The following is a 25,942-nucleotide window of genomic DNA, read 5'->3' as shown; positions in this document are numbered from 1 at the left end:
CAAATGGCTGAAAGACATTTAAAGATGCTCAACATCCTTAATCATCAGAGAAATGCAAATCAAAACGACTCTGAGATACCACCTTACATCTGTCAGAATGGCTAAGATCAAACACTAATGACAGTCAGTGTTGGAGAGGATGCGGAGCAAAGGGAACACTCTTTCACTGTTGGTGGGAATGCAAACTTGTACAACCACTGTGGAAATCAGTATGGAGGTTTCTCAGAAAATTGGGAATCAATCTACCTCAAGACCCAGCCATACCACTCTTGGGCATATACCCAAGGAATGCTCAATCATACCACAAAGATACATGCTCAACTATGTTCATAGCAGCACTATTTGTAATAGCCAGAACCTGGAAACAACCTAGATGCCCGTCAACTGAAGAATGGATTAAGAAAATGTGGTACATAGACACAGTGGAGTACTACTCAGCAGAGAAAAACAATGACAGCATGAAATTTGCAGGCAAATGGATGGAACTAGAAAATATCATCCTGAGTGAGGTAACCCAGACTCAGAAGGACAAACATGGTATGTACTCACTCATAAGTGGATACTAGATAAAAAGCAAAGAACAATCAGACTGCAACCCACAGAACTAGGGGGGACCCTAGGATGACTGTGTCTTATAATAAGTTTTGGTTTTACTACATTACTGGGCAAGCCTCAATGAAACATTTCACTATTAGGATAAGAATTTATACTGTATCAAGCTGATAATAGAAAAATAAATAAATAAGAAAAAATAAAAATAATAATAATAATAAAAAAACAAGTAGAAAAGTAAATAAATCAATAAATAAAATAAAGGCGTGCACCATCACTTCCTGGCCCAGGGGTTTTGTTGTTTATCTGTTTTTGGAAACAAGATTTCACTGTGATAAGTACTCCTGGCTGGCCTCCAAACTCACAGTGACCTCACTCAGCTGCACAAGTGCTGGTATCATAGATGGTTGGTTTATCAGAAAAGATGAGGTATGGAAAACACTAAAACTGAGGTTCTCTTTAGAGATTTATTTATTTTGATTTTATGTGCATGTATATCTATGTGAGGGTGCCAGATCCTTTGGAATGGGAGTTACAGATAGTTGTGAATTGTCATGTGGGTGCTGGGAATTGAACCCAGGTCCTCTGGAAGAGCAGTCAGTGCTCTTAACCTCTGAGCTAACGCTTCAGCCCCTGAAGTTCTCTTCAAAACCTTAAAAAAAAAAAAAAAAAAAGCGCCGGGCGGTGGTGGCGGACGCCTTTAATCCCAGCACTCGGGAGGCAGAGCCAGGTGGATCTCTGTGAGTTCGAGGCCAGCCTGGGCTACCAAGTGAGTTCCAGGAAAGGCGCAAAGCTACACAGAGAAACCTGTCTCGAAAAACCAAAAAAAAAAAAAAAAAAAAAAAAGCATGTCCCCAACCTCATTTGTCCCTTGTTCCTCTTTTTTTGTAAATCAAAACTCTTATAAATATATATACATACATATATATAAGTGCATATATAAGTATACATGTCAAATTGGGCGTGATGGCCCACAAATTTAATCCTAGCTTTCAGGAGACAGAGGCAGGCAGATTTTTTTTTTTTTTTTCCTTTTTTTTTTTGGTTTTTCGAGACAGGGTTTCTCTGTGTAGCTTTGCGCCTTTCCTGGAACTCACTTGGTAGTCCAGGCTGGCCTCGAACTCACAGAGATCCGCCTGGCTCTGCCTCCCGAGTGCTGGGATTAAAGGCGTGCGCCACCACCGCCCGGCAAGGCAGGCAGATTTTTGTGAGTTCCAGGCCAGTCTGGTTTACAGTGAGTTCCAGGACAGCCAGAGATACACAGAGAGACCCTGTCTCTAAATATATAAATAAACACATAAACATTTTTAGGCAGTCTATGGGACTGAGATGGCCCAGTGGGTAAAGGCAGTTGCCATCAAGTTGGACAAGGAAAACTTGAGTTTGATCCTGGAATCCACATGATGATGGAGAGAAGTGAGTCCACAAGTTCTCTAATCTCCATCCATGTGTGCTGTAGCATGTTCATTCTTACACACACACACACACACACACACACACACACACACAAAATAGATAGATAGATAGATAGATAGATAGATAGATAGATAGATAGATAGATAGATAAATAAATAAATAAATAAATAAATAAATAAATAAATAAATAAATAAATAAATATGAAAGAATCTATAGGGATGGAGAGATGGCTCAGCAGTTAGGAGTATTGACTGCTGCTCCGGAGGACCGGAGTTCAACTCCCAGCGACCACAAGGCAGCTCACAACAGTCTGTAATTCCAGTTCCCAGGGGATCTGATGCCCTCACACAGACATGCATGCAGGCAAAACACCAATGCACATAAAATAAAACTTTTTTTTAAGAATCTAGCAGGGCGGTGGTGATGCACGCCTTTAATCCCAGCACTTGGGAGGCAGAGCCAGGCAGATCTCTGAGTTCAAGGCCAGCCTGGTCTACAGAGTGAGCTCCAGGACAGCCAGGGCTACACAGAGAAACCCTGACTGGAAACAAACAAACAAAACAAAAAGAATTCATAAACACTGTTTCCATAAATGCGTACCAACTACATAACGCTTGTATTACTAATTTTCAGTATGTAATAACATAAAGTAAATGGAACGCGTTATTTGGGGAAGTTGTGGGGAGCCCTGTTGCAAGCACTCAGCCCCAAGGACTAGGGAGAGACTGCAGAACTTATGCTTCCTGGGTAGGAGTGTACCAGCCACCAGTGCAGACACGTGCACCCCATCAGAGGACTTCCTAGGTTCCTAGCTTTAAAGACAGTATTTACAGAAAACACCAAAGCAGGGGTGTCTCCGTATTTAATACGCTAAAGTGATTGGTGGACTCTGAAAGGGAAGAGGCTAAACTCCTTAAAGATGACTTCATAGAGGGTAGGGGCCGGTAAAAGGAAAACCGGACTGGCTCAAAGTCCAGACACTGAGAGTTCTCAGTGGCGGTCAAATACGTCTTAGCCTTGAAATATCTCCGCACTTCCTGTTCCGCCCAGCCGCCAGCGCAAGGGTGGAGCCAGGCTTAGCACATGCGCTTGGAGCTCCACGGTCGCTCCGCCCTGCAGCTCCACCGGAGCCCGGCAGAGGGCAGCCTTCCCCTTCTCATGGATCTGCTGGCACCCAGGAGGTGGCAGGACTTCGCCTCCGCTGGGCCCCGCCCCCAGCAAGCATCCCGGGGAGCAGAGGCTTCAGGGGGGCTGCAGCCGCAAGATGGCCTCTCGCTTTACCCAGGAGACAGACGGAAAAGAAGGTGCAAAAATGAGCTGGCGCCTACATTTTTTTTCACTACTGACTTATCCTCAGTACCTGAAATAGTTCCAACACATAGAAGACATTTAATAAGCGTTTACTGATGGAATAAAATGAATGAATGGATACAGTTGGAAAATTCAAGGGATGCCCTGGATTTTATAGTGGAGAGAGGGATGAAACAAGCAGTCAGTAGAGTCAGTGGGCAAGGAGAGGAGATCACTGTCCTGGAGTCAGGGATCAGCCACTCCCCATACCCTCCATTCCACCAGACTCTAGCTTAACACATCCAAAGGTTTGCTCAGAGCCCTGCACCGCCACACCATTTTGCCTACTCTGCCAAGAACTGGTGTCTGCCCCCAAAACTAAGAAGTCAGATCCAAGGGAGAGTCCACCTGATTGGTGGCTCCAGGGTCCTGCTTCTCTCTAGGGACTCTCAGTTGCTGGGGATTTCCTCAGCTCCTGGGGGATTTCCAAAATGCCTCTGCTTTCCCAATCCTCCACAAGGCCCAAAGCCCAGGACCAGTCTTGATGACAGTCTCCCCAAGCCTTCCATGCTCTGCCTCAATCTCAGGGAGACTTGGGTCTCTGGGTCTACCTAAACACACCACATTCAACTATACTCCCATCCCATCCTGTCTGGCCAACACTCGAGAATGAGCATAATGAAGTATTGTGCTCTTTTCATATAAATGACCACTTTTCTCTGTTTCCACAGAAGAAGGAAGGAAAACCAGCGTCAGGGTTGGCTTCACTGATTAGCAAAGCCCCAGGGAGGTCTTCCAGGGTGTGAATGCTGAACTGTATGAATCCTTCTCAAAGTCAGAGAGGCCCCTCCAGACACCCTCAGGTTCCCAGGTTGGGGTAGGGTGGGGGAAGGGGATGACGACACAGAGCCAGTGTTTGAAGATCTGTATGTTCACTTCTGGAGGCCTTTACTGGGCCTGTTTCTAGAACCCTTTGAAGTAACAACAAAGCCCATCCCAGTCCCTACAGGAGCAGGAAGAGAAGGCTTCTGCTTTCCCTACCTGGTCTCCACCCCCGCCCCCACGTGCACAGCCCGCCAAACCCACCAGGCGGGCGTGTGAGCACCTGTGTCGTTACCAAGCCGGGCAGAAGTCATGCTTGGCAAGATGAGGAAGCACTGCCCCAGTTGTGGTGGCACATTGCCAGGGACCTGCTGTCCCTAGGGCATCAGGATTCCAGAGTTGGTGAAGTGGAGAAACTGCCAGAGAGAACCAACCTTCCTTCCGGAAAGGAAGGGGAAATGCCACCAGGCCCAGCCTGGAGGAGGGGGAAGGGGGAGGGGGAGGAGGGCACTCTGCAGAAGGAGATAAGACTGCCAGACCTGTCTCCCCGCCCCCACTCCACACTTCTGGGAGCCTTGTGGAGCTGTACTGTTCCATACAGTAGCCACTGGCCACTGGGTGGCCATTTAAATCTAAGTTAAATCAAAACATCAGGACTATTTCTCCTTAAATTAAAATCAAATAAAACATAAAGTCCCGTTTCTCTGCTGCACTAGCCACATTCCAAGTGTTCGGCGGCCGCAGGACCACAGAACATTTCTGTTTTCACAGCGTTTTCTGTCGGACAGCTCTGGTCCAGGAGATCCCCCTCAGGGTGCTTCAGGGCAGCCTGGTGCAAGCCTCCTCCGGAGGGTGTCCCTGACTTGCTACTGTTCTCTTCCACCCCTGCCCACAGTCTGCTTCCACCCTTGTCCCAAGTGTCGCATCTTGTTCCCCGGGCCTCAAAAAGAAGTGGGGAAGAGGGAGAAATCACAATTAGCATCCAGCCAACCAGCAGAAGCCAGATGCCACAGGGCTGAAAAGACAGACTGAATGGAAGCCTGCCTCCACCCCAAGGCGTCCTGGCTTGGGAGAAAGCCCCTCAGTCCAGCACAATCCGTCCTTGTTTCCAGTCTCTGGGCCAGGAACGGGTAAGACGTCTGGAATGTAACGGCCTGAGGGGTCCCCACCACAGCACTGGCTGCCGGACTCACAATGGTCAGTAGTCCCCCAGAACAGACCTAAATGAAACCTTCAATGTTCCAGGGCAAATAAAAGCAACGAAGTCACCTTGTCCCAGGTCAGGTCTTCGGTCATGGGGCCATGAAGGCCATAATTGGACATCAACTTCTAGCCAGCCAAATGAAGTAAATGAGGAAGAGGAGTGGACTCTGGGCACCTGCTAGAGCGGCTCAGACAAGCTCTACCAGGCCTGGGTGCATGGAAGAACAAGGCAACAGAGTGGACCTGACTGCCAGAACATTCTACCACAGGGACTGAGGGTCTTGCTACATTCGTTAGAAAATCCATACAAGAGAGTCTGGGCAAACTCCTATGTGTGATGAGGACGAAGCCAGGAAATAGCAGGCGGGGGCTGCCTCTAGTTTTCTGCCCACGCTTAGAAGCGCTGCTGGAGCCTGGCTGCTGGGAGCAAGACAGGCATGAAGACAGACAACAGCAGAGCAGAGGAGGTTTGCCCACCGGAAAACAAATAGGAAGAGGTTACAGAGTGGCCCCGAGGAAGCTGGGGCTGCTTCCCTGTTTCCACTGGAAAGACACTTTGGGCAAAAGCACTAGCCCGAGGGCATGAGTCGCTCAGCTGAGTCATGAGCAGGAATGGAGCCTGCAGCACTCCCGTGGGCAGATGGTCTCCATGCCAGACACGAGCACTTCCTGGGGTTCAGAGCTGGACTGATGACAGTGATGCTCACTTCTGAGCCCGTACAGCAGTCCTTAGTCATGGTTCCACCTGCTACAGTTTCAGTCAGCCACGGTCAACTGCGGTCCAAAACATCGTAACAGCAAGTTCACAGCAACAAATAATTCTTCAGGTTTGTCATGTGCTTGTTTGTGTGTGTGTGTGTGTGTGTGTGTGTGTGTGTGTGTGTGTATGTGTGTGTGTGTGTTTGGATAGGGTCTCATGTAGCCCAGGATGGCATCAAACTCACTATGTAGTCCAGAGTGATCTTGAATTTCTAATCCTCCTGCCTCTGCTTCCTACATGCTGGGATTACAGGTGTCAATCACTGCACATAGTAATTTATAAATTTTATTACAACATTCTGTTAGGATTATTTTATCTATTACTGTTAACCTCTTACTGTTTCCTAATTTATAAATTAAACTTTACTATAAATATGCATGTAGAAGAAACAGTATGTGCAGGGTTTGGGGCATCCACTAAGGGTTTTACACCCTCTGAGGATGTGGGAAACTACCTTAATAGTTTTGAGGCATTACTCAAAATGACTATAAATGCACTATCTGCATCAGCCCTCAGAACACTCAGAACAAAGTACCATCATCACTCTTATTTTATAGAGGGAAATAAAGGCCAAAGAAATGAAAGAATTTGTCCAAGGTCATTCAGCTAAAGGCCAGATTTGGACCAGGCAATCCAGCTAGAGCCCACACACTGCCCAAAATGTTACAACACACTGAAAATGCCCACACAAGCACACAACAGTTCTGATTTCTGGGCCCTTCTCTGTTCCCTGCCTTCCTCCTCCTTCTTGTCCCAGATGAGCTGGGAGCAGTTCCTACAGACAAAGCCAGCCCCCAGCTGACATTGCCCTGTGTGCCAGACTGAGGACTTTGAGAGTGGGAGGGGCAACCAGAAGGGCACCTTCTACAGATTGTGTTACCCCCTCCGTCTTTACTCTTTTTTAATAAGTCAAATATTTTTAGAATTATTTACTTTCATATGTTTATGTGTAAGAGTGTTTTGTCTGCAGGTATGTATGTGGACTATGTGCATGCCTGGTGCCCACAGAGGTCAGAAGAGGGTGTCAGATTCCCTGGAACTGGAGTTACGGGTGTCATGAGCCATCATATGGGAACTGAATCCTGATCCTCTGCAAGAACAAGGTTATTAGCCACTGAGACGTCTCTTCTCTCCGGTCCCTTTTGGTTGTTTTTGTTTGTTTGTTTGTTTGTTTTTTTGTTGAGGCAGTCTTATGTAGCCTAGGCTGGCCTCATCTCAGACTTGCTATGTAGCTGATGCTAAATTTGAACTCTTGATCTTTTTGCCTCCAACTCCCAAGAAATACGATAGATTACAGATGTCCATCGCACCCAACGAGGTCTCTCTCCAATGGCAGAGAAGAGACACCTGAACACCAACCGCTGAAGAAAAGACAGATGGGCTGGGTAAAGTGGAAACATTCAGCTTTGCCTTCCCAGAGACCCACTCCTCTGCTGGGGAGTTTCATATGGACAGAGAAGGGAAGGACCAAGGAAGGACTGGAGGCTAATAGCAAAAAACACTTGGAGAGTCTGGGAAAAAATAACAGCTCTGTCTAGATTCTGCAAGGGGTACATGGGCGGCACCTAGGCCATTCTCACACTAAGGGTAAAGCCAGAGTCCAGTGGAGCAAGAACCAGTCACAGTGCCTAAGCGAACACAGAGGGGCCTCCGTGCGCCTGCAGTGTGATTGGCTTCCACCAGCAAGGGCAAGGGTACCCCTCACTTTCCCCAGTCCCCACAGCCTACACAAGAAACTCCTGTCGTCCCGAAGTCCTGAGTCCAGACTCTGAAGCTACAGTACAGCGGTGGCGGCACTGTCGGGCATAGCTCCGTGCTGTGGGGAACAGGGCTGTCTGCTGTCACTGGATTCCAGGAAGGAGACCTCAGCCATGTTTCCCCAACACACACACCCTGCCTCAAAGGCCGTGGGCCCAGTTTCTCTATTGATATCTATCCCTGCCCCCAACTCGTGTGTGTGTGTGTGTGTGTGTGTGTGTGTGTGTGTGTGTGTGTGGTGTATGCATGTTTGTGTGTGCCTCTATGTATGTGTGTATGTGTGTGTGTGTGTGTGTGTGTGTGTGTGTGTGTGTGTGTGTGATCTGTCTGTGTGTGTAGGCCAGAGGCTGATGTCAGGCATCTTTCTCTACCTTTCTACCTTTTCTTTCTTTTTTTATTTTTTTAAAGATTTATTTCATTTTAATTTTATGTGTATTAGTGTTTTGCCTGCATATATGTATGTACACCACAGAGGGCATTGGGTCTCCTGGAATTGGGGTTCCAGATGGTTGTGAGCCTGCATGAGATGCTAGAAGCCAAGCCCAGGTCCTCTGCAAAAGCAATAACCTCTTAACTGCTGAGCTAAGCATCTCTACAGTTCCATCGCTTCTTTTCACTAAGACAGGGTTTATCACCGAACCAGGTGCTCAGTGACAGTCAGTATGGCTGGCCGGTGGTAAGCCTTCAAGATCTCCCATCTGTGCCTCCCAATGCTAGAATTACAGGCATTCCATACACTTAGCTTTTTATATGAGTACAGTGCTCCAAACTCAAGTCCTCTATCCGTTGTATCCACTGAGCCTTCTTGCCTGTCCCCACTATTTTTTCTTTTTAAACTTGATATATATCCAAATGAGCAGGGACTTGATCCCACCCTGTGCCTGGTCCTTTAGGTAGTAACCCAGGCATCCTCTCCGAAGGATACAAGGCTATGCCAGACTCAGCACAAGCTGGGTCCCCCCAGTGTCTACACTGTCAGGCACACAGGCTATGACAGCCTAGACAGCCTGTGAGGTGGAAGATGCCAGCCCAGCCAGGGCTTCTGTAGTTGGTTCCACAACCAAACCAGTTCATTAAGGAGGCAGGAGGCAGAGCCCAGCAGCAAGAACTCACACAGGAGTCAGCATCCAATCTTTGTCCCTCACCGTACATCTCCAAATATTGCCCCTTCAGTGTGATGGGTCTGGGCATGACGGGGTGTCACAGAGGGTCATGACGTCTTCAGGCTGCCTGACGGTGCTGTCACCACTTGGCCCCTGGCCCATGCCACCCAGAGCTGAGATCTAGCTTTCGACAGGAGCCTACAGTTCCAGTGAAAGCATGGGCTCCTTCATCACAGGGCTGGGACAGCCAGTCCCCTCCCGACAAGCCCACAGTGTGACACGGGCAGGTGCTCCCTGAAGCCCTACCCAGACTGCACAATGGCAGGGGGAGGAGGGGGAATCCCTACGGCCTGGAGTCACCTCCTCACCACCTCACAGTCAGCGCTGTCCTACTCCAGAGCCAAGGCTAGCCTCCAAGTCCCACTGAAGTGCCCTGGGTGAGAGCTCTCTCCCGATACACCCTGTTTGCCACAGGGCCTGGCAGTCAGAAGAGTCAGGGAGGAGGGAGGAAGTGAGTCAGCTCCTTACAGAGATGGGAATGGGAGGGAAAAGAAATGAGATCAAGGGACAAAGGGCACAGGAGCTGCAAAGGTCACCGAGACGGGAACCAGGTCCGAGAAATGTTAAGAAGGCAGATATGGCTGACGAACTCAGGGGAGTCTGGATGGTCCCCATGGACCAGAGAACCTGGTGCTGGTAGGCAGGCCCCACCTGAAGATGGAATCTGAGCCTGCTCCCTTCCTGTTTCATGTCAGGGCTGGACAAGGCAAGGCCTTGTGGGAAAGGACCAGCCTCCCAGGCCTTCCCTTCCCACTACTGAGTCCTGCTGCTCCTGAAGCCGAGGTTCCTCAGGACCTGGCCAACAGGGTGAGAGATGTTTACATCTGCCTGGGGGACTGAAAGCCCACCGCTCTGGGATCCAAGAATGCATCCGTTCCCACCGGCCTAGCGCTCCCGCCGCTGTGTCTGGTGGCCTCTATACCCATGTGGGAGCTGTCCTCAGGCTCCAGCTGGAATTTGTTGCTGAGACTGGAAGAGATCCTTACCATGAACCTTCCCAGCCTGCCGACATTCCAGCACGGAGGCAGCCTAGAGAAAAACAGCAGAGGGAAGAGGGAGCCGGGAGCCGGGAGCCCAGGCCACATTCCAACCCCTCAGAGACCTGCAGATAGGCACATTCCACTGGGGTCTCCTGGACCGGACTCTGTAGGCTCCCTTGTAGCCCTGGGTCTCCAGGGGCTCATGGGGACTTCCCTGCAGGCACAGGAACAGGCTGCACCTGGGTCTCTCTCCCTAGCCGGGATCCTGCTCCCGGATACCTGAAGAGCCTCCTTCTCTCCACGCCTGTGAGAGATGCCAAGTCCTAAACACGCGAGAGAAGGCAACACACTGCAGACAGGTCACCAGAGCCTCTAGCAACCAAACCTTAGCTACACAAAGAATACCGAACAAGAGAATGGGAACCCAGTTTCTGGCTAAAGGACCGTCTTATCATCCACAAATGTCTGCATGCCCCCCCCCCCATGCTGACCTCCACCTGCTGTATGGAGAAACAAGCGGGTAACTAACCAAGTCCCAACAGATGCTATGGGGGGGGGGGGGTTGCTAAGATGGACCCAGACATGGTCTGAGAGAACCAGGGAAGGCTTCCCAGAGGAAGTGACATTCAAACTTTGGGAAATGTGCCTGGGTGCATGCAGCATGCAGGGCAAAGTACTCTGGACAAGAGGAATGCCCCAGAACTCCAGATTAGGAACCAATGAGAACCTCAGGGTTGGACACCCACCTGACGGGCCCTCCACTGGCCCTACTCCTTCAGCTTTTCCCACAGTACACACAGAAGAACAACAGTGCCCAGCCCTGCGTGATGCGGAGGGCCTGCCATTGTCAGAGGAGTGGCCCTGCTACCAGAAGTTCTGAGGAGAGTGAGAGGATGGGCCGAAGGTGAGAAAGGCAAAGTCCATGCCTCCTAGATCCAGGGTCTGCAAGGGAAGCTGTGAAGGGGGCGACAGAGTGAGTTCCTCCTCCGGCCTGGGGGAACCACACCCTAACCTGCCAAGGGCAGCTGCCCTAGCCCTTCTGGAGGCTTCCTCAGCTCCCCTTCTTCTGTTAAGTCCTCAGTCTCCAGTCACACTGACTGCTACCGGCTGTTCATTCCTCCAGCGAACTCTTGGGACAACTGAGAACACCAGTTACATCCTTCTGCGGGACAAGACGGTCACCTCTAGCTCCTCCTTCCTCCATTGCAGAAAGACGAGGAAGGAGGAGGGTTCCAGACTTGGGGCATCAGAGGGCTCAGGTCGGCAGTGAGTTTATAAGTGAGGCTGACAGCCTCGCCTGTCATCATTTGCCAGGCCGTTCCTCAAGGCCTTTCTGCTCCGTGTAATCTTATCTAGATCCAGTCATCGCCACTAGGGAGCCCATCTGCCCCCACATCCACACTGGACTGGCCACCACATATTCTTCCGGGCCAGAGTCTATGCAAAGTAGAGGCTGAGCCAGCCAGGGCTGAAGGCCGTGCCCTGCTGCCCAGAGGCCAGGGCTGAAGGCCGTGCCCTGCTGCCCAGAGGCATATGGCGGAGGATTAAGGGACTCAGAGTGGTGACCCAGGTCTAAGGAAATAGTCTCCCAACCCAACTGCAGCCAACTGCAAACTAAGTGTGCGGACACTGTCCTCCGTGTTTAACAGCTCCAAGGCTGTTGCCAACCACCGTCCGGGAGCTGGAATCGGCTGCCCCCCATCCCCCACACCCCCCAAACCGCTCAACAGGGGACAAGGAAACCATGAAAACCATGCCCATCTGACACAGTAGGTGCCCACAGACTTGCCTGGTGCCTGGGGCACTTCCGTACCACAGGACTGACAAAGGAGGCGCCAGACAGACGTCCTGTCCTGGCAGCAGGGGAGCCCCTACCTCAACTGGGTGGTGGATCCCCACTGCTCCCCCACCATGCTGGCTTCCACTCCAGGCTTCGCCAGGAGAATCTAGCTGCTCAGTGCAGTGGGGTGGCGGGAACCCTGCTGGCAGGCAGAGCACATGCTTGTGGTTTCTGGGAAACGCTGTAGAGATTTGCAGCATTTTTAAAATACTTGCGTTCCCACCCGCCACACACACCCCCCTTCACCCCACTCCCCAGCCACCCCCAGTCAGGGTGCTTGCCTATCTGGTATTTTCCAGAACCATTTCAATGTAAATAAAGAGATTAGAAGGAAGCAGAGGGCAGAGGGCAGTGTCCTGGGTGGCTCAGAGCAAGCTACTTTTAAGACCCTGCCCCCATGCGGAGCTGCGCCTACAAAAACAACCATTGACCAGGGCATGTACCCACACCCCGTTCAATGTGGCCTAGGCACTGTGCCCACCACCCACGGGCTGCATGACCAGAGCACTCTGGGACTGCCCTTCACCACAAGGAAGTAGGAGAATGGTGCCTCTAAGGACAGAGAAAGGAAACCTGGCTGAATGGAGCTAGCCTCGCTCACTGCTCTGCTCCTGGAACCTAGCGATGCAGGGTGGTGAACCCCAAGCACTCCCAGGACCTTCCACTCACCACTTCCTGCACTTTTGACACCTGCCCACTGGCCCTTCATTACCAAAAGAACTTAGTTTGGGCTCTCACGTGGTAAGACTCTGATGCCAGAGGGGCCTGAAGCTTTGACATAAAATGAAATAAAAATGTCCTGTCTAAAACAAACAAAAGTCTCAAAAGTCCTCTAGGGATCATTTGGGGGAAAAAATTAAGAACAGAAGCACCATCAGACCCGAACTCCAGCAGCACCCAGCAGCTCCGCCCCTGTTGAATCCCCACCCACAGCAAGGCCAGTGCTCCACGGCTGGCCTGGAGACCCTGGAAGCTGCACAGTTTCCAAGCTGCCCTTGGAACCCTGCAGGTCCCATTCCTGATGGCACCTGGAACCTCATTGACAAGGTTAACGGTTCACACCATTTCCACCCAGGAGTCTCGAAATTCCACAACAGCCAAAAGGACTCTGGTGCCCTCTTCCCAGACAGAGACAACCCTGACCAGCCGGTCTCCCACGAGTCTCCACTACAGAAACCTGGACAAGGATTCGGAACACCCATTCTGCTGACTTATTTATTTGTTTATTCATTTATTTATTTCAGAGCTGGGATAACACTCGGGACTTCCCCACAAGCTAAGCAATGCTCTGCGATAGCCCAGCCACTGCTGACCATCTTCAAGAGAAAGCTTAGGTAAAAGCCTGGGAATCCTCTTAGATAGAAAACTGTACCAGAAGGAAGTACTGCAGAGTTTGAATGAGGAAGCTGCATCCTTGGATGGCTTAACAGACTGGGCAGGGGTGGGAGTGGGGGGTACGGGTGTGTGTGTGGGGGGGGTGATGGTGATAGTGGGGGGAGGGGTGGTGGTGGGGTGGAGGTGGTGGTGATGGTGGAGGTGATGAGGGTGGTGGTGATGGTAGTGGAGGGGGGTGGGGAGGGGTGGAGGTGGTGGTGGTAGTGATGGTGGTGGAGGAGGGGATGGGGTGGGGGTGGGGTGTTGGTACTAACTTCCCAAAGTCTCACATGAGCCGGCTCACCTCCTACCATAAACATGCTCATCTTCTATAAAGACCCACAGAGGACAGCGCCCTGGGCTAAGCTGCTCGCCTCCAGCTCTGCCTTTCCCAGAGATCCCAAGAGGAAAGTTGCTGGGTGTCGCTGCTTATCCAATCTAACCTGAATCTCTGGGAGGAGAGGACAGACACATCTTTATAGAATCAAGGGTCACTTCCACTAAGGTGGCCTGTGCTGCCTGCCACCTTTCCTAGGATCAGACTTGGCCACTTCCTCCTTCCCACCCTTCTGTGCACGCGCCCAGCCTCATGCCAAAGCAGCTCCGATGCTCCGTGGCACATCTGTACCCAGGGCTGCGCTTCCTCAAGGTCATAGTTTACTTACTTAACCTCCTCATGCCCAGCACTGTGCCTGGCCCTTAATCAGACTTCTCTGTCTATTGGGGGAATGAGTTAATGGCTCAGAGAAGTTTGGAAACTGGCAAAGCCCAAGCCAGGCTCTTCAAACAGATGTCTATTTAATGGAGAACAGGTGTCAGTGGCGTGAGAACTGGGTGCTTCTCCCAGGCCTTCTGAGTGATTTCTGTCACTCAGACCCCAGGTCTCCCTCACCACTCTGGTTCACCCCTCACCCCCTTCAACGGCACTCATCTCATAGCTACAGGACAGATGAAGAGGGTTTGCATATTCTGCTTACACCTTGTGAGGGGGAATCCCAAAGGTTGTCTCTCCCCCGGGGCCTTCAAAAGAGACCACACAGAATCCAGGCCTCAGGCCCCCATCTGTGTGGGGGAGAGAACAGATGGCTAGTCGACTCCCTCGGAGTTCCCTGGAGACAGGCAGCGTGTGGACACAGTTGACGGATGGCCTGATGGGCAGGGTGGCTGCCAGTAGCTGTCCCTATGGAGCTACTGTCATCAGGGTACCCCACCCAGAGGCTCGAGGATGCGGGGAGACTCTTGGCATGGAAGTGGGGTTGGAACTATTGCCAAGACGAGGAGCAGAAGTTGGAGTGGGAAGAAGAGAAGAAGATAAGCTGAGGGCCCCCAGGAGAGTTGGCAAGCCTCTCCACTCAGCTCAAGCTGGGAATGCTGGGCTCGCCACGCTCCTCTGCTTCTGCGTGAGTCCTCACCACTACCCGACTGGAAGAAGATACAGAGGTTCTTTCAGCCCCCTGTGTCTCACTGTGCTGTCGCATTGCTTCAGAAGTCACATAGGCATGGGGTTCCCTACGGTGTCCTCTGTCAGATCTGCTAGGCTAAAGTCTGGGGAAGATGTCCTCTGGGCACCAGCCAGACTTGTCCCACGGGGGCCAGAGAAAGCCAGACTCCGGAGATACCAGCTGCAAGGGGGATGCTACCCGCACCTTCCAAGCATCCTCTTCCCTGGGGATGGGGTAGCAGCAGCTAGCTGGGAAGGGAAGGTGGCTGGGAAACGTGAGATACCGGATGGTCCCTGAACTATAAAGAATAAACGTAGTGGCATCTGGGATGCCAGGCTCAGGGCCCCAGAGGCCTGGCTGTGTGGTTCGGCAGGGAGCTGGCAACAATACTCTGGGGGATTCATGCTTGAAGAAGAAAATTCCATCTGTTAAAAGCAGTATTGGCAGAGGAGAAGCTATACAGCACGGCAGCATACTGTAACCTTGGATCTGAGATAAAATGTTTCTCTTTTTCATCCCTTAAATCATCGTTTCTTGAATTCAGCATAGCTGGGTGGACAACACAGAGAAGATGCTCAGTGTGTATGGCTCTCTCTGTGTGTTTTGTTTGTCTGTTTCTGTTTTTGAGACAGGGTCTCTCCACATAGCCCTGGCTGTCCTAGAACTCACTCTGTAGACCAGGCTGGCTTCAAATTCACAGAGATCCGCCTGCCTCTGCCTCCCAAGTGTGTGGGGATTACAGGCATGCACCACTGCACCTGGCCTTTTTCTTATTTTTTTTTTTTTAAGATTTATTTATGTGTATGATGTAGGAGCATTTTGCCTGCAGCATGTATGTATATGCACCTCAGCATTCCTGGTGCCCCAGGAAACCAGAAGAGGGCTTCAGATCCCCTGGAGCTGGAGTTATGTTTGGTTGTAAGCTACCATGTGGGTGCTGGGAACCAGACTCGGGTTCTCTGCAGAAGCAACAAGAGCTTTTAAGTACCGAGCCATCTCTCTAGCCTCCTCCTTTTCTTCTTATTTTGAGTGTGTATGTGTGAGTACCGGCATGCATGTGGAGGTCAGAGGACACTTGAGAAGTCGGTTCTCTCCTTCTCTGGGATCTGGGAACCAAACTCAAGGCTGCTAGCCTTGCAAGCTAAGTACATGTACCTGCTGAGCCATCCGGCCCTCAACGTGTATCTCCAGAAGGAAGAAGTCCAGGTTCCTCTCTGGATCCCACATAGGCATCCTCCTAGCCGCTAACCTACCTCCTGCGAAGCTGCCTAAACCCAACCAGTTCCAGTATAAAGGAAGGCCTGGAACACAAGTCCAGTGTGTCCACCTAAGTCCGACCTGCACTCTCAGCCTCCTCTGGACACAGCATACTGTAAGACTGAGCCATCACCCCCGGCATCCTGCTCCCCGTCACTGGGAGCTGGGCTCTGCCTGCTTCCTCCCTTTCCTGACTTGGGCACACCTGGCTAGTCACTTAATGCTGAAAGGTCCCAGGCAGGTCATGCACCGCTCAGGCAGCAGGGCCTACATCTGCACAGTCCTGAAACACACAGCTGGACAAGAACAACGACTACAGGCCACCTTGTCCTTCACACACCATGTCCACACAGGACACTCAACATCCTTCCACTCTCCCTGCACCAAAAGATCCCTGAGGTCAGAAGTCTTGATGCTCCATTGAGACCCACCCATGCGTTTGCTCTGAATCTCTGCTCTCATGCCTTCCACTGGGGTTTTTCACAGAGATCACAGCTGGTGGGGCTCGGGGACAGTCAGGATGCAAACTGTCTCTGTAGTGTAAGTAAATCTAAACTGCAATCATGGCTCACAGGTTCTTTCCGGCCCGACTCCTCCTAGTTCACCTGCTGTGCCATGCCTCACTCACTCAGGGTAAAAGGAAAGCCCTAGCAGAAGTCATCTCCCCCAGAACTGTCACCACAACAGCTATACACCCCCAGATAGCCACGATTGTAAGTCATTTATCATATTGTTTTCACCTCTGAGATCTAAATAACATGGGCTTCCTATCTTTCCCCCCCCAAAACAGAGTTTCTCTGTGTAGCCTTGACTATACTGGAACTCACTCTGTAGACCAGGCTGGCCTCAAACTCAGAGAGATCCGCCTGCCTCTGCCTCCGCCTCCCGAGTGCTGGGATTAAAGGCGTGCGCCACCGCCACTGGACTTCCTATACTTTGATGCTCACATACTCTCAGATCTGGAGGTGGCACCTGTTAACCTCCAATTTAGGGCTCAGGAAATATGGTACCCAGGCCCCTAAGCTATCTCTATATGATGAAGCTGAATACTTCCTCACCAACTACCCATGGCATCTCACTCCTCCTGATAGTGCCAGGGAAGCGGCGGAAGTTCAGGAGACCCAACGGCCTCCCAAGGATATTAGAGGGAAACATCGGACCAGGAGGCCCAGCTGAATTGCTGAGGGCTTTGTCCCAGTGAACTTTTGGGGAATTGCCTTCAGCATCTTGACAAGGCACAGAAGAAGCAAAGGTGTGATTTCCACGAGTATCTAGTATGGGGCACCCTCTCCTGGAGGGTGGTGCCTACCTACTGGCCCAGCTTTCCATTTGCTCACTTGCTAAGCTCTGCTCAAGGTTCTGGGTACCCTCAATCACCCACTCCCGTACACCAACGGGAGATGCTCACATGCCCACTCCCCTGCTCACCCCTGATGCCCAGGGAAGCACTCACATCAGCCGGCTCCCTGCGGTGTCCCTCACCAGTCCGCAGCCAGCTCCGGCTCAGCTCACTAAGCTCTGGGATGGGCTGTACCTTGAGCCGTACACTGTCCCCAGACTGCCGGATCATCTCCACAATTTCATCTCTGGACTTATTCTCCACATTCTGTCCGTTAATCTCTACCAGTCGATCTCCTGGCACTAGCCCCAAGGCCAGGTCCTTGGTGCCTGCACCTGGCTCTGCAAAGTGAACCACCCGGCGATAGGCCTGACCCTCAGGGGCCCGGTCCAGCATAGTTGTGCGCCGAAGTGAGAAGCCAAAGTCTCCCGTGGGTCGGCGTTGCAACTCCAGCTCCCGGAGAGCAGGAGGTGGTGGGGGCACCACAGCAGGGAGGCGGAGGTCAGCTGGGAATCTTTTAGTCACCAGCTCAGGGACTCGAGACCGTGGTCCTGGTCGAGGGACACCTAGCCCAGGATGCTGCATTAGCTGTCCCTCAAGCGTCCTCACCTCCACCTGAGGTGATGGGGCTGCAGAGTGCTCTGAAGGGGTGGAGGTCTCTGAGGCACTCTCATCCCGGCTCCGTTGGGAAAAGGAAAAACGTTTGACAATCATCTGAGAGTTCTGCTTGGCCAGTGAGCCGAACTTGGCTGCCCGCTGCAGCACAGAGCCCCGGAAGCTGCCTTCCTCACCCTTGAGGTCATCACTGGAGCTGGCTGTGCTCAGGTGGCCTGAGTCCAGGATGATGCTGCCCCGATTGCTGTCAGAGTCAATGTCAGTCAGGTGCAGGTCAGAGCCGCTGGCCACCTTGATAGGGATGGGGTTGGAGATTTCCAGGCGTGTCTTGGATTCACGCTTGGAGGACCGGTTCAGGTTGAAGAAGCCACGGCGCATGCTCATCTCTTCCAAGCTCCGCAGTTCTGCGGCTGACATCCGCTCCTTCTTCTCCTTTTTCTCCTTCTTCTCTTTCCGCCCGCCATCTTTGTCCTTATCTTTCTTCATGAGATTAAACATGGTGGGTGTGCTGTTTTTAGGGGATGTACCCCTAGCGGATTATGGGTGGTTAACACAGCGTCTTTGGACCCCACCTTGCAGCTGTAAGCAGAAATAGAGAAAAGCTATTCAGTCTTTTCCAGTTCAGACAGAAGCAGCTGAGAATGATAAACCAGTCGCCCCTCACCAAGCGCTAATGATGTACCAGACACTTTAATTTACATAATTTTACCTAACTTCACTTCACTCTTTAGACCAAAGTGTAGGTGTACCTGGAGAGACCTGACCTACAGAAAGACCTGTGCCAACCTGGAACCCAAATGAAGAGCAGAACGCAAAAGCAAACAGAAGGAATTCTGCAACATCACCTCCCCAAAAGCATGTCCACTGAAGCAATGGACATCCCATGTGACTGGGCTCTTTCCTATGCCTGGTAACCCCAGAGCAGCAGCCTTAGCCCCTGCCTCAAAGACCTTGAAGGGTCCAACCTTTTAAAACAACATTCATTTGTATGAGTGTCTTGCCTGCCTGCCTGTATATTCACCACATGTATATCCAGTGCCAAAAAAGACCAGAACGGTGTTAGATCCCTGGTACTGGAATGACAGACAGTTGTGAACCCCCCAGGGGGATGTAGGGAACTGAATGCAGGTCCTTTGCAAAAACAAGTGCTTTTAGCCACTGAACCATCTTTCCAGCACCTGGGACCCAGTATTATTTGATGTCTTTTATCAGGAACTTCACACACACACACACACACACACACACACACACACACACACACACACACGCTCCTTCCTATTCAGTCCTCACAGCATTCCTGCAAAGTATATGTCTTCGTGTCTGCTTCACAAATCAGAAAAAAATGCGCTTAGGAAGTTGAGCATATGTTAGGTGTGACCCATGAACTGAGTGGCAATACTACTGTGTCCCTTCTCAGGCCCTGGGTGCCCAAAGTAAAGCAGGGAGAGAAGGAAGGGGAAATCCCAGACTGTACACAGGACAGACAGTTGTGAGGTGGGGGTGGGGTGGGGTCAGCTAGATAAACAGGATCCTGAAAAACTCACATCCTTTTCCCCAGACCAACACCTAAATATAGCCTCGAGAAGAAAGTTGTGGTGGCCTGAGAGAAAGGCCCAGCTCCAGGATGTGAGCACCTACGGTTGGTCCGACCCCCACTCCCCTGCACACCCAATTGGGGGCAGAACTAAGAAAAACCTGGTGGGGGTGGAGCTCAGAGAGCCTTTCTTGTTCTAACCAGCAGGGAACACAAAACAGAAGTAGGCCATACCATCTAATTAGAAATTAACTGTAATTTTTCTCTCTCCATGAAAGCCTCCCCTCTGAATTCCAGACAGAGGATCTATGAGCTTACCCCCTCCAGTAATGGCCTATTGCCAGGCCCTGGACAGGCATTTCCTCTCTCTATCCCACCCCCATGGCCAGGCAAAGTCCTGCAGTATCCCCATTCCACTGAGAGGGACCAATCCTCACCAACCAAGGTTCAATGCCCAGGAAGGCATCAAGACCAGGAACTCCCAAGTACACTCCTGGGTACTGCCCAATCTCTTCACCTCTGCAAATCACCCTGATCCATGTGGTCCCTAGCAGATCTTCCTTCTAAAGCAGTACTATCTATATGGAATAAAACCCAAATTAATACATATATGTGTACAGACATTTTTTTTAAATAAGTAGCCATATTTAAAAAGATAAAGAGAAACAAGCAGAGGGGATGGAGAGATGGCTCAGCAGTTAAGAGCACTGGCTGCTCTCCAGGAGGACCCAGGTTTGATCCCAGCACACACATGGCAATTCACAATCATCTGTAACTCCAGTTCCAGGAGACCCAGTGGCCATTTCTGGCCTCCGTGGGCACCAGGCACATATGTGGTACACACACATACATGCAAGTAAAACACCCATACACATAAAATAAATAACAAAGAGGAAGAAAGAGGTGAATTTGGGTAGGGTGACGCATACCTATAATTCTAACTACTTGAAAGGCTGAGACAGAATCTTAAATTTGAGGCCAATTTGAACAGGAAATAGAAACCTTGTTTCAAAAAAACTAGATGAACTTAAGTTTAATAATGTATTTCACTTGATATATTCAAACTGTTGTCATCTCAACATGTAATCTTCATAAAAAAACATTGAAATATTTTATATTCAATTTTCCATATTTGGTTCTGTTTTGGTCTCTAAATAAATAAATAAACAAACAAATAAAATTCTGGTGTGGATTTTACATTTAGAGCACAATTCAATTCAGACATGCTACATTTCAGATATTCAGTCCAGGACTGCTGGAGGGGCCAGTACAGCTCTAGAGAGCTCTAGCCATAGAATGCATCCTGGTTTGTTTTTTGTCAACTTGACACAAGCTAGAGTTATCTGGGAAGAGGAGAATCAATTCAGAGAATGGCCCCCATCAGACAAACCTGTAGGGCATTTTCTCCATTAACTGTGGGCAATGCCACTCCTAGGCAGGAGGTCCCAGGAGGTATAAGTAGGCTGAGTAAGCTATGAGAAAAAAGCCAGTAAGCAGCACTCCTCCATGGCCTCTGCCTCAGTTCCTGCCCTGACTTCCCTTCAGGAGGAACTCTGAAAATCCTTTTCTCCCCAGATTGTTTTTGGTCATGGTGTTTATCGAGTCAAAAGAAGGCAAACCAGGACAGAACGTATTCATAGGGGTAAGAAATCTGGTTTGGCCACTAACTGCTTATAGCTGTTGTAGACCAACAGTTTCTCTGTGTGTGCACTGGTGCACATAGGTGTGGTTGTACATGTGCAGATGGAAACCAGAGGTCAACCTCAGGCAGGGTCTTTCACTAGCCTGGAGCTCACAGAGTCCGCTATGCTGGCAGGCCACCGAATTCCAGGGACCCGCCTGTCTCTGCTCCCCAGCCCTGGGGTTACAGTCTGTACCACCACCACGTCCCACTTGCTCATTTGCTGTTTGTTTGTTTGTTTGTTTGTTTGTTTTTAAACCTGAGTCCTGGGGAAGGACTCAGGTACTCACGCTTACAAGGCAAGCCTTTGTAACTAAGCTATCCCTCCAGCTCCTCAGGCCTCAGTTTCTCCTTGGTAAAACTGAAATTTTTGCTTCGAAATGTTCCAATGAACAGTCAGTCCCTGGAAGCTGGAAGACAGGAAACATAGACCCCTAAAAGCACCAATCAGGAGCATTCCTGGTCAGCTGGGTCTGGACTCAGTGCAGTGGGCAGAAAGTGTGGGGTACTTCCTAGGGGGACTATCTCCTCCCAGTGCTGATGGAGTAAGGCACAGATCCACCCTATGCCAGGCTGTGGGATCTCTGGCTGGTCACCACCCACACTGCCCTAGGGGACTAATTTAGATGACAGCTCCAGGATACCTGGAGAAGAAAATGGAGAACACTTGAGGACTTAAGAGGGGACAAACAAGGGGACCTTAGCCACAGAGAACCAACTGTCAACCATGCTGTCCTTACCCAATCCTGGCTCGCTGGAGGTTAGATAACTGAGCGCTATTAACGGAAAACAGTCCCAAGATTCTAGAATCTGCCGGGTGGTAGTGGCACACGCCTTTGATCCCAGCACTTGGGAGGTAGAGACAGGTGGATCTCTGTGAGTTCAAGGCCAGCCTGGGCTACAGAGTGAGTTCCTGGACAGGCTCCAAATCTACACAGAGAAACCCTGTCTCAAAAAAACAAACAAACAAACAAAAAAGGACTCTAGAATCTTTGAGCTGGAAAAGTCCCTTCGAAGTAATTTCATGTAAACCCCTCTCCCATTGACAGCTTGTCCCTCACTGTCACCACAATAGACAGGACCAGACCGTACCACAGGGGATAGCTCTGACTAAAACCGTTAAGGATTTTGTGTCTAGGCCCAGATTTGCCACAGATCTCCAGGGGACCTTGAGCCTGTCACTTTGCTCAAGGTTGAACTAAATGATCTAGACCTCTTCCAGCCCTAAAACTCCAACAGTCCAAGCGTCTTGTGGACACAAGCTAGCTATTAACTTTCTGTCAAAGACACTCCACTCATCGCAAGCCGGAGGCCTTAAGAGGCTGCGTCGTGGAGTCTCTTACCACTCCTGTCCTGCGACTATTATCTGCACAGCTCACAAGGCAGCCTTTCCCCACAGCCAGCCCCATGTGGTTGGGCCTGGCTGTGGATCAAGTCTCTGCTGAGCCATGTGTCCGCCACTACCTGACTCCTACACCCTCCCTCTCCAGAAGCAAATCTGCCGGGCAGCTACCGCTGCTGCTGCCCTCCTCGGCCTTGCTCAGTTCCCTGAAGAGCTGGATTCCATACCCTTCTCGGAGTCCTGGGACTTGCTGGCTGCCCTGGCCTCAGATGGAAACCTCCGGCAGCTGGAAACCACCATCTCCCAGATCCTCATTCTGGTTACAGCTCTCCCGCCCCGCCCCTTCCTCTCTTACCCTCTCCCTTCCTTCCAGTGACTTTAGCCTTATAATCATCCTGACTTCTTTCTCTGACTCCCCTGACCAGGAAGCTTCTCCTAATTTTGACTGGAGGAAAGGTAAGTATGTCTGTAAGTTATCTTGACCCTCCTGTCTCCAAGGACACTCTGTCAGCTCAGCTATGTCATTTTGGGACAGTGAGCCTCTTGAAGGCAAGGAGCACTCGACTCAGATGTGCCTCCATTAGCTCAAAGTACAAGAATAAACAGTTTACATATCCACAAACGGAATACTACTCACGTAACAAGAATAAATCTCAAAAACATTTGAGACAGGAGGGAAAGAAACCACTAACACAAGCGTACACATTAATATGATTCTGTTTGTTTGTTGTTTGGACAGGGTTTCTCTGTGTAGCCCTGGCTATCCTGGAACTTGCTCTGTGGACCAGGCTGACCTCAAACTCACAGAAATTCACCTGCCTCTGCCTCCCAAGTGCTGGGATTAAAGGCGTGCGCCACAACCGCCCCAGCTGATTCTGGTTTTTTTGTTTTGTTTTGTTTTTTTTTTCTTTTTTTTTTTTTCTTTTTCCTTTTTTAAGACAAGATCTCATATGGCCCAAGCTGGACTTAAACTCACTGTGTAGCTAAGGATGACCCTGAATCTCTGATCCTCCTGAGCACTGGGTTGACAGGCATGTGCCACAATATACCTGGTGATAGGAGTCTACTTATTGCAACCAAAACTAACCTATGGGGAGAAAGGCCAGAGCAGCGGTTATCCTTGGGGCCTAGAGGCCAGGAATGCATGAGAAAGGGCATGAGGGGACTTTCTGGAGTAATGGTCATGCCATGTGTGTTCATAGAAGTATGAGGTGACAAGTTTATGGATCTGTCAGGTGTTATCAGATAGTGTGCTGTAAGATCAGTGCATTTGTTTGAGCATAAATATTTACTAGAGAGACAGACAGACAGACAGAGAGAGAGAACTGCTGGGCATCGTGGCACATGCCATTGATCTCAGCACTTGGGAGGCAAAGGCAAGTAGATCTCTGAGTTCAAGGCCAGCCTGGTCTACAGATAGAGTTCTAGGACAGCTAGGGCTACACTGTGAGACCCTGTCTCATTAAAAAACAAACAAACAAACAAACCTGTAAACAAATATCAAATTCTAGTTAGTGAATATTTGCTACAGGATTTGGAGTGGGGCATACTGATAGCTTTAATTTACTTTGCGATTTGTCAAATTTTTCATACAACTTCATGGATGAAAAGGGATAAACATGATTTGACAAAACAAGAATGAGGAATAGTCATTGTAGACTCTAGGAGTTGGGGTAGCGGTAAAATTCTTGAACTTTTTGGTGTATTTGCCAATCTCTGTGATAAGATGTTGGAAAAAAAAATATGAACCAAGTACCTACTAAATACAAATGATATAAAAACAAACGGACCTAGTAAAGAGCTCAGACTTTGGATTTAGGTAAAAACGTAAGAACAAAAATTTAATATCTAGCTGTTTGGGGTAAGTCACTTAGAGACCCTGAACGCTTCCTTTTCCTCATTTGTAAGGTGAACAAAATAATAGTACGTACCACAAAAGGAGTGGGAATGAAATATGTATAGGTATCATTTACTATATCCTATGTACATAGAGATGTTCTTACAATGCCTAGCCACATAGGAAGCTCTCAAGAACAGCACCAAAGGGCTACCAAGAGAGTCCAAGAGCTAAAGGCATTTGTCACCTGAAATGCAAGCCTGATGCCTTGAATTATCTATCCCCGGACCCCTGGAAGAGTAGAAGGAGAGACTTAACTCCACAAGGTTGTTCTCCAATCTTGGCATGTGTGCCATAGCATATCAGACACTTCCCCCAAACACACACACACTAGTTATTTTTTAATTAATTAATTATCTAACAGAAGCAAAGCATTTTTATTTGGGAAGGGACAGGCTGAGCTAGCCTCAGACTCAGCCCACAGCAGAAGGATGACCCTGAACATCAGAGTCTCCTGCTTCCACCTCCCAAGGCACAATCCTTGCCTTTAGTATTGAAGAGTGCGCGAACCAGCACAAATGTAACTAAATTAAGTCCAGATCTTTGTTTCCGTTTTGTTTCAGTTTTTGAAGACAGGGTTTCTCTGTGTAGCCTTGTCTGTCCTGAACTCGCTCTGTAGACCGGGCTGGCCTCGAACTCACAGACATCCACCCGCCTTTGCCTCCTGAGTGCTGCGCTTAATAAAAGTATGCACTACCACCATCCTGCTTTAGACCTTTGTATACAGACAGTAAAGCCCAAAGGTGTGAAGTCAAGCCAGTGAGCACGTGGCCAGATGGGTCTACTGGCTTGAGTCCAGAGCCCTCCATAGTTACTGCTAAGAATATAGACAGGAAATTCACAGATGCAGAAACACAAAAGGCTGGCCAACGAGAACAGCAATTCAGCTTCCGAAGTAGTCACAGACATGTGATACAAGCACGTAGCACTTTTTACTTAGTTTAATAGCAGGGCTTCAAGAGCAATATCAGCTAGGGCATGGGAGACAGACTCTCATATATGTTGATTAAAGTACAAACTGATGTGATTTCCTTAAACAATTGTAATTATATGTATTTATTCTAGGGGTGGGGGCCGATGTGCACAAGTGGGGGGGTCAGAGGACGACTTGGAGTCGTCATTTCTCTCTTTCCACTATGTAGGCTCAAGGGCTCAAACTCAGAACTCAGGCCGCCGGTCTTGGTGGCAAGTACCTTTACCTGCTGAGTCTTCTCACCAGCCCCAGAATTTCTTTTTGACTATCAAAAAGGCCAGGCCACTTTTATTATAAAAATAGGAACTGCTAAGCTAGCTAGCAGTGGTGGTGAAAGCCTTTAATCCCAGCACTTGGGAGGCAGGGGCAGGCAGATCTCTGAGTTTGAGGACAGCCCGGTCTACAGAGCAAGTTCCAGGACAGCCAGGGTACACAGAAAAACCCTGTCTGAGGGCGGTGTGTGTGTCTGTGTGTGTGTGTGTGGGGGGGGCAAACTCAGGAACTGCTTCATAAACTTGTATGTGGTCCTTGCCAGGAGCCATGCTAATCCCTGGATCATTCACTGAGGGAGTGAGCCCTGGCATGATTTTCTAGTAGGGCAAGTGGTGGTGCCTATGACATTACTTATATACATGTTTTTTGACCTGTCCAATTATTTTAAGTTTTATGTGTATGTGTGTGTCTACTTGAGTAACACCACGTG

General features: G+C 49.9%; 1 protein-coding gene across 2 annotated transcripts in view; it reads right to left on the bottom strand.

The window, feature by feature from the left end:
- The window catches only part of Myo18a (myosin XVIIIA), a 106,814-nt gene that overhangs the window by 75,098 nt on the left and 5,774 nt on the right, over positions 1 to 25,942 (bottom strand). For both annotated transcript variants that reach the window (XM_059271263.1, XM_059271264.1), the window contains exon 2: positions 17,312 to 18,391. In XM_059271263.1, coding sequence (XP_059127246.1) covers positions 17,312 to 18,310 — 999 coding nt within the window. In that variant the 5' untranslated portion in view covers positions 18,311 to 18,391. The remainder of the gene's footprint in view (positions 1 to 17,311; positions 18,392 to 25,942) is intronic.

This window comes from Peromyscus eremicus, chromosome 8a, assembly GCF_949786415.1.
Source record: "Peromyscus eremicus chromosome 8a, PerEre_H2_v1, whole genome shotgun sequence".
In the NCBI taxonomy this organism is placed as follows: Eukaryota; Metazoa; Chordata; class Mammalia; order Rodentia; family Cricetidae; genus Peromyscus; species Peromyscus eremicus.
This window is presented reverse-complemented; position numbering and strand designations above follow the sequence as displayed.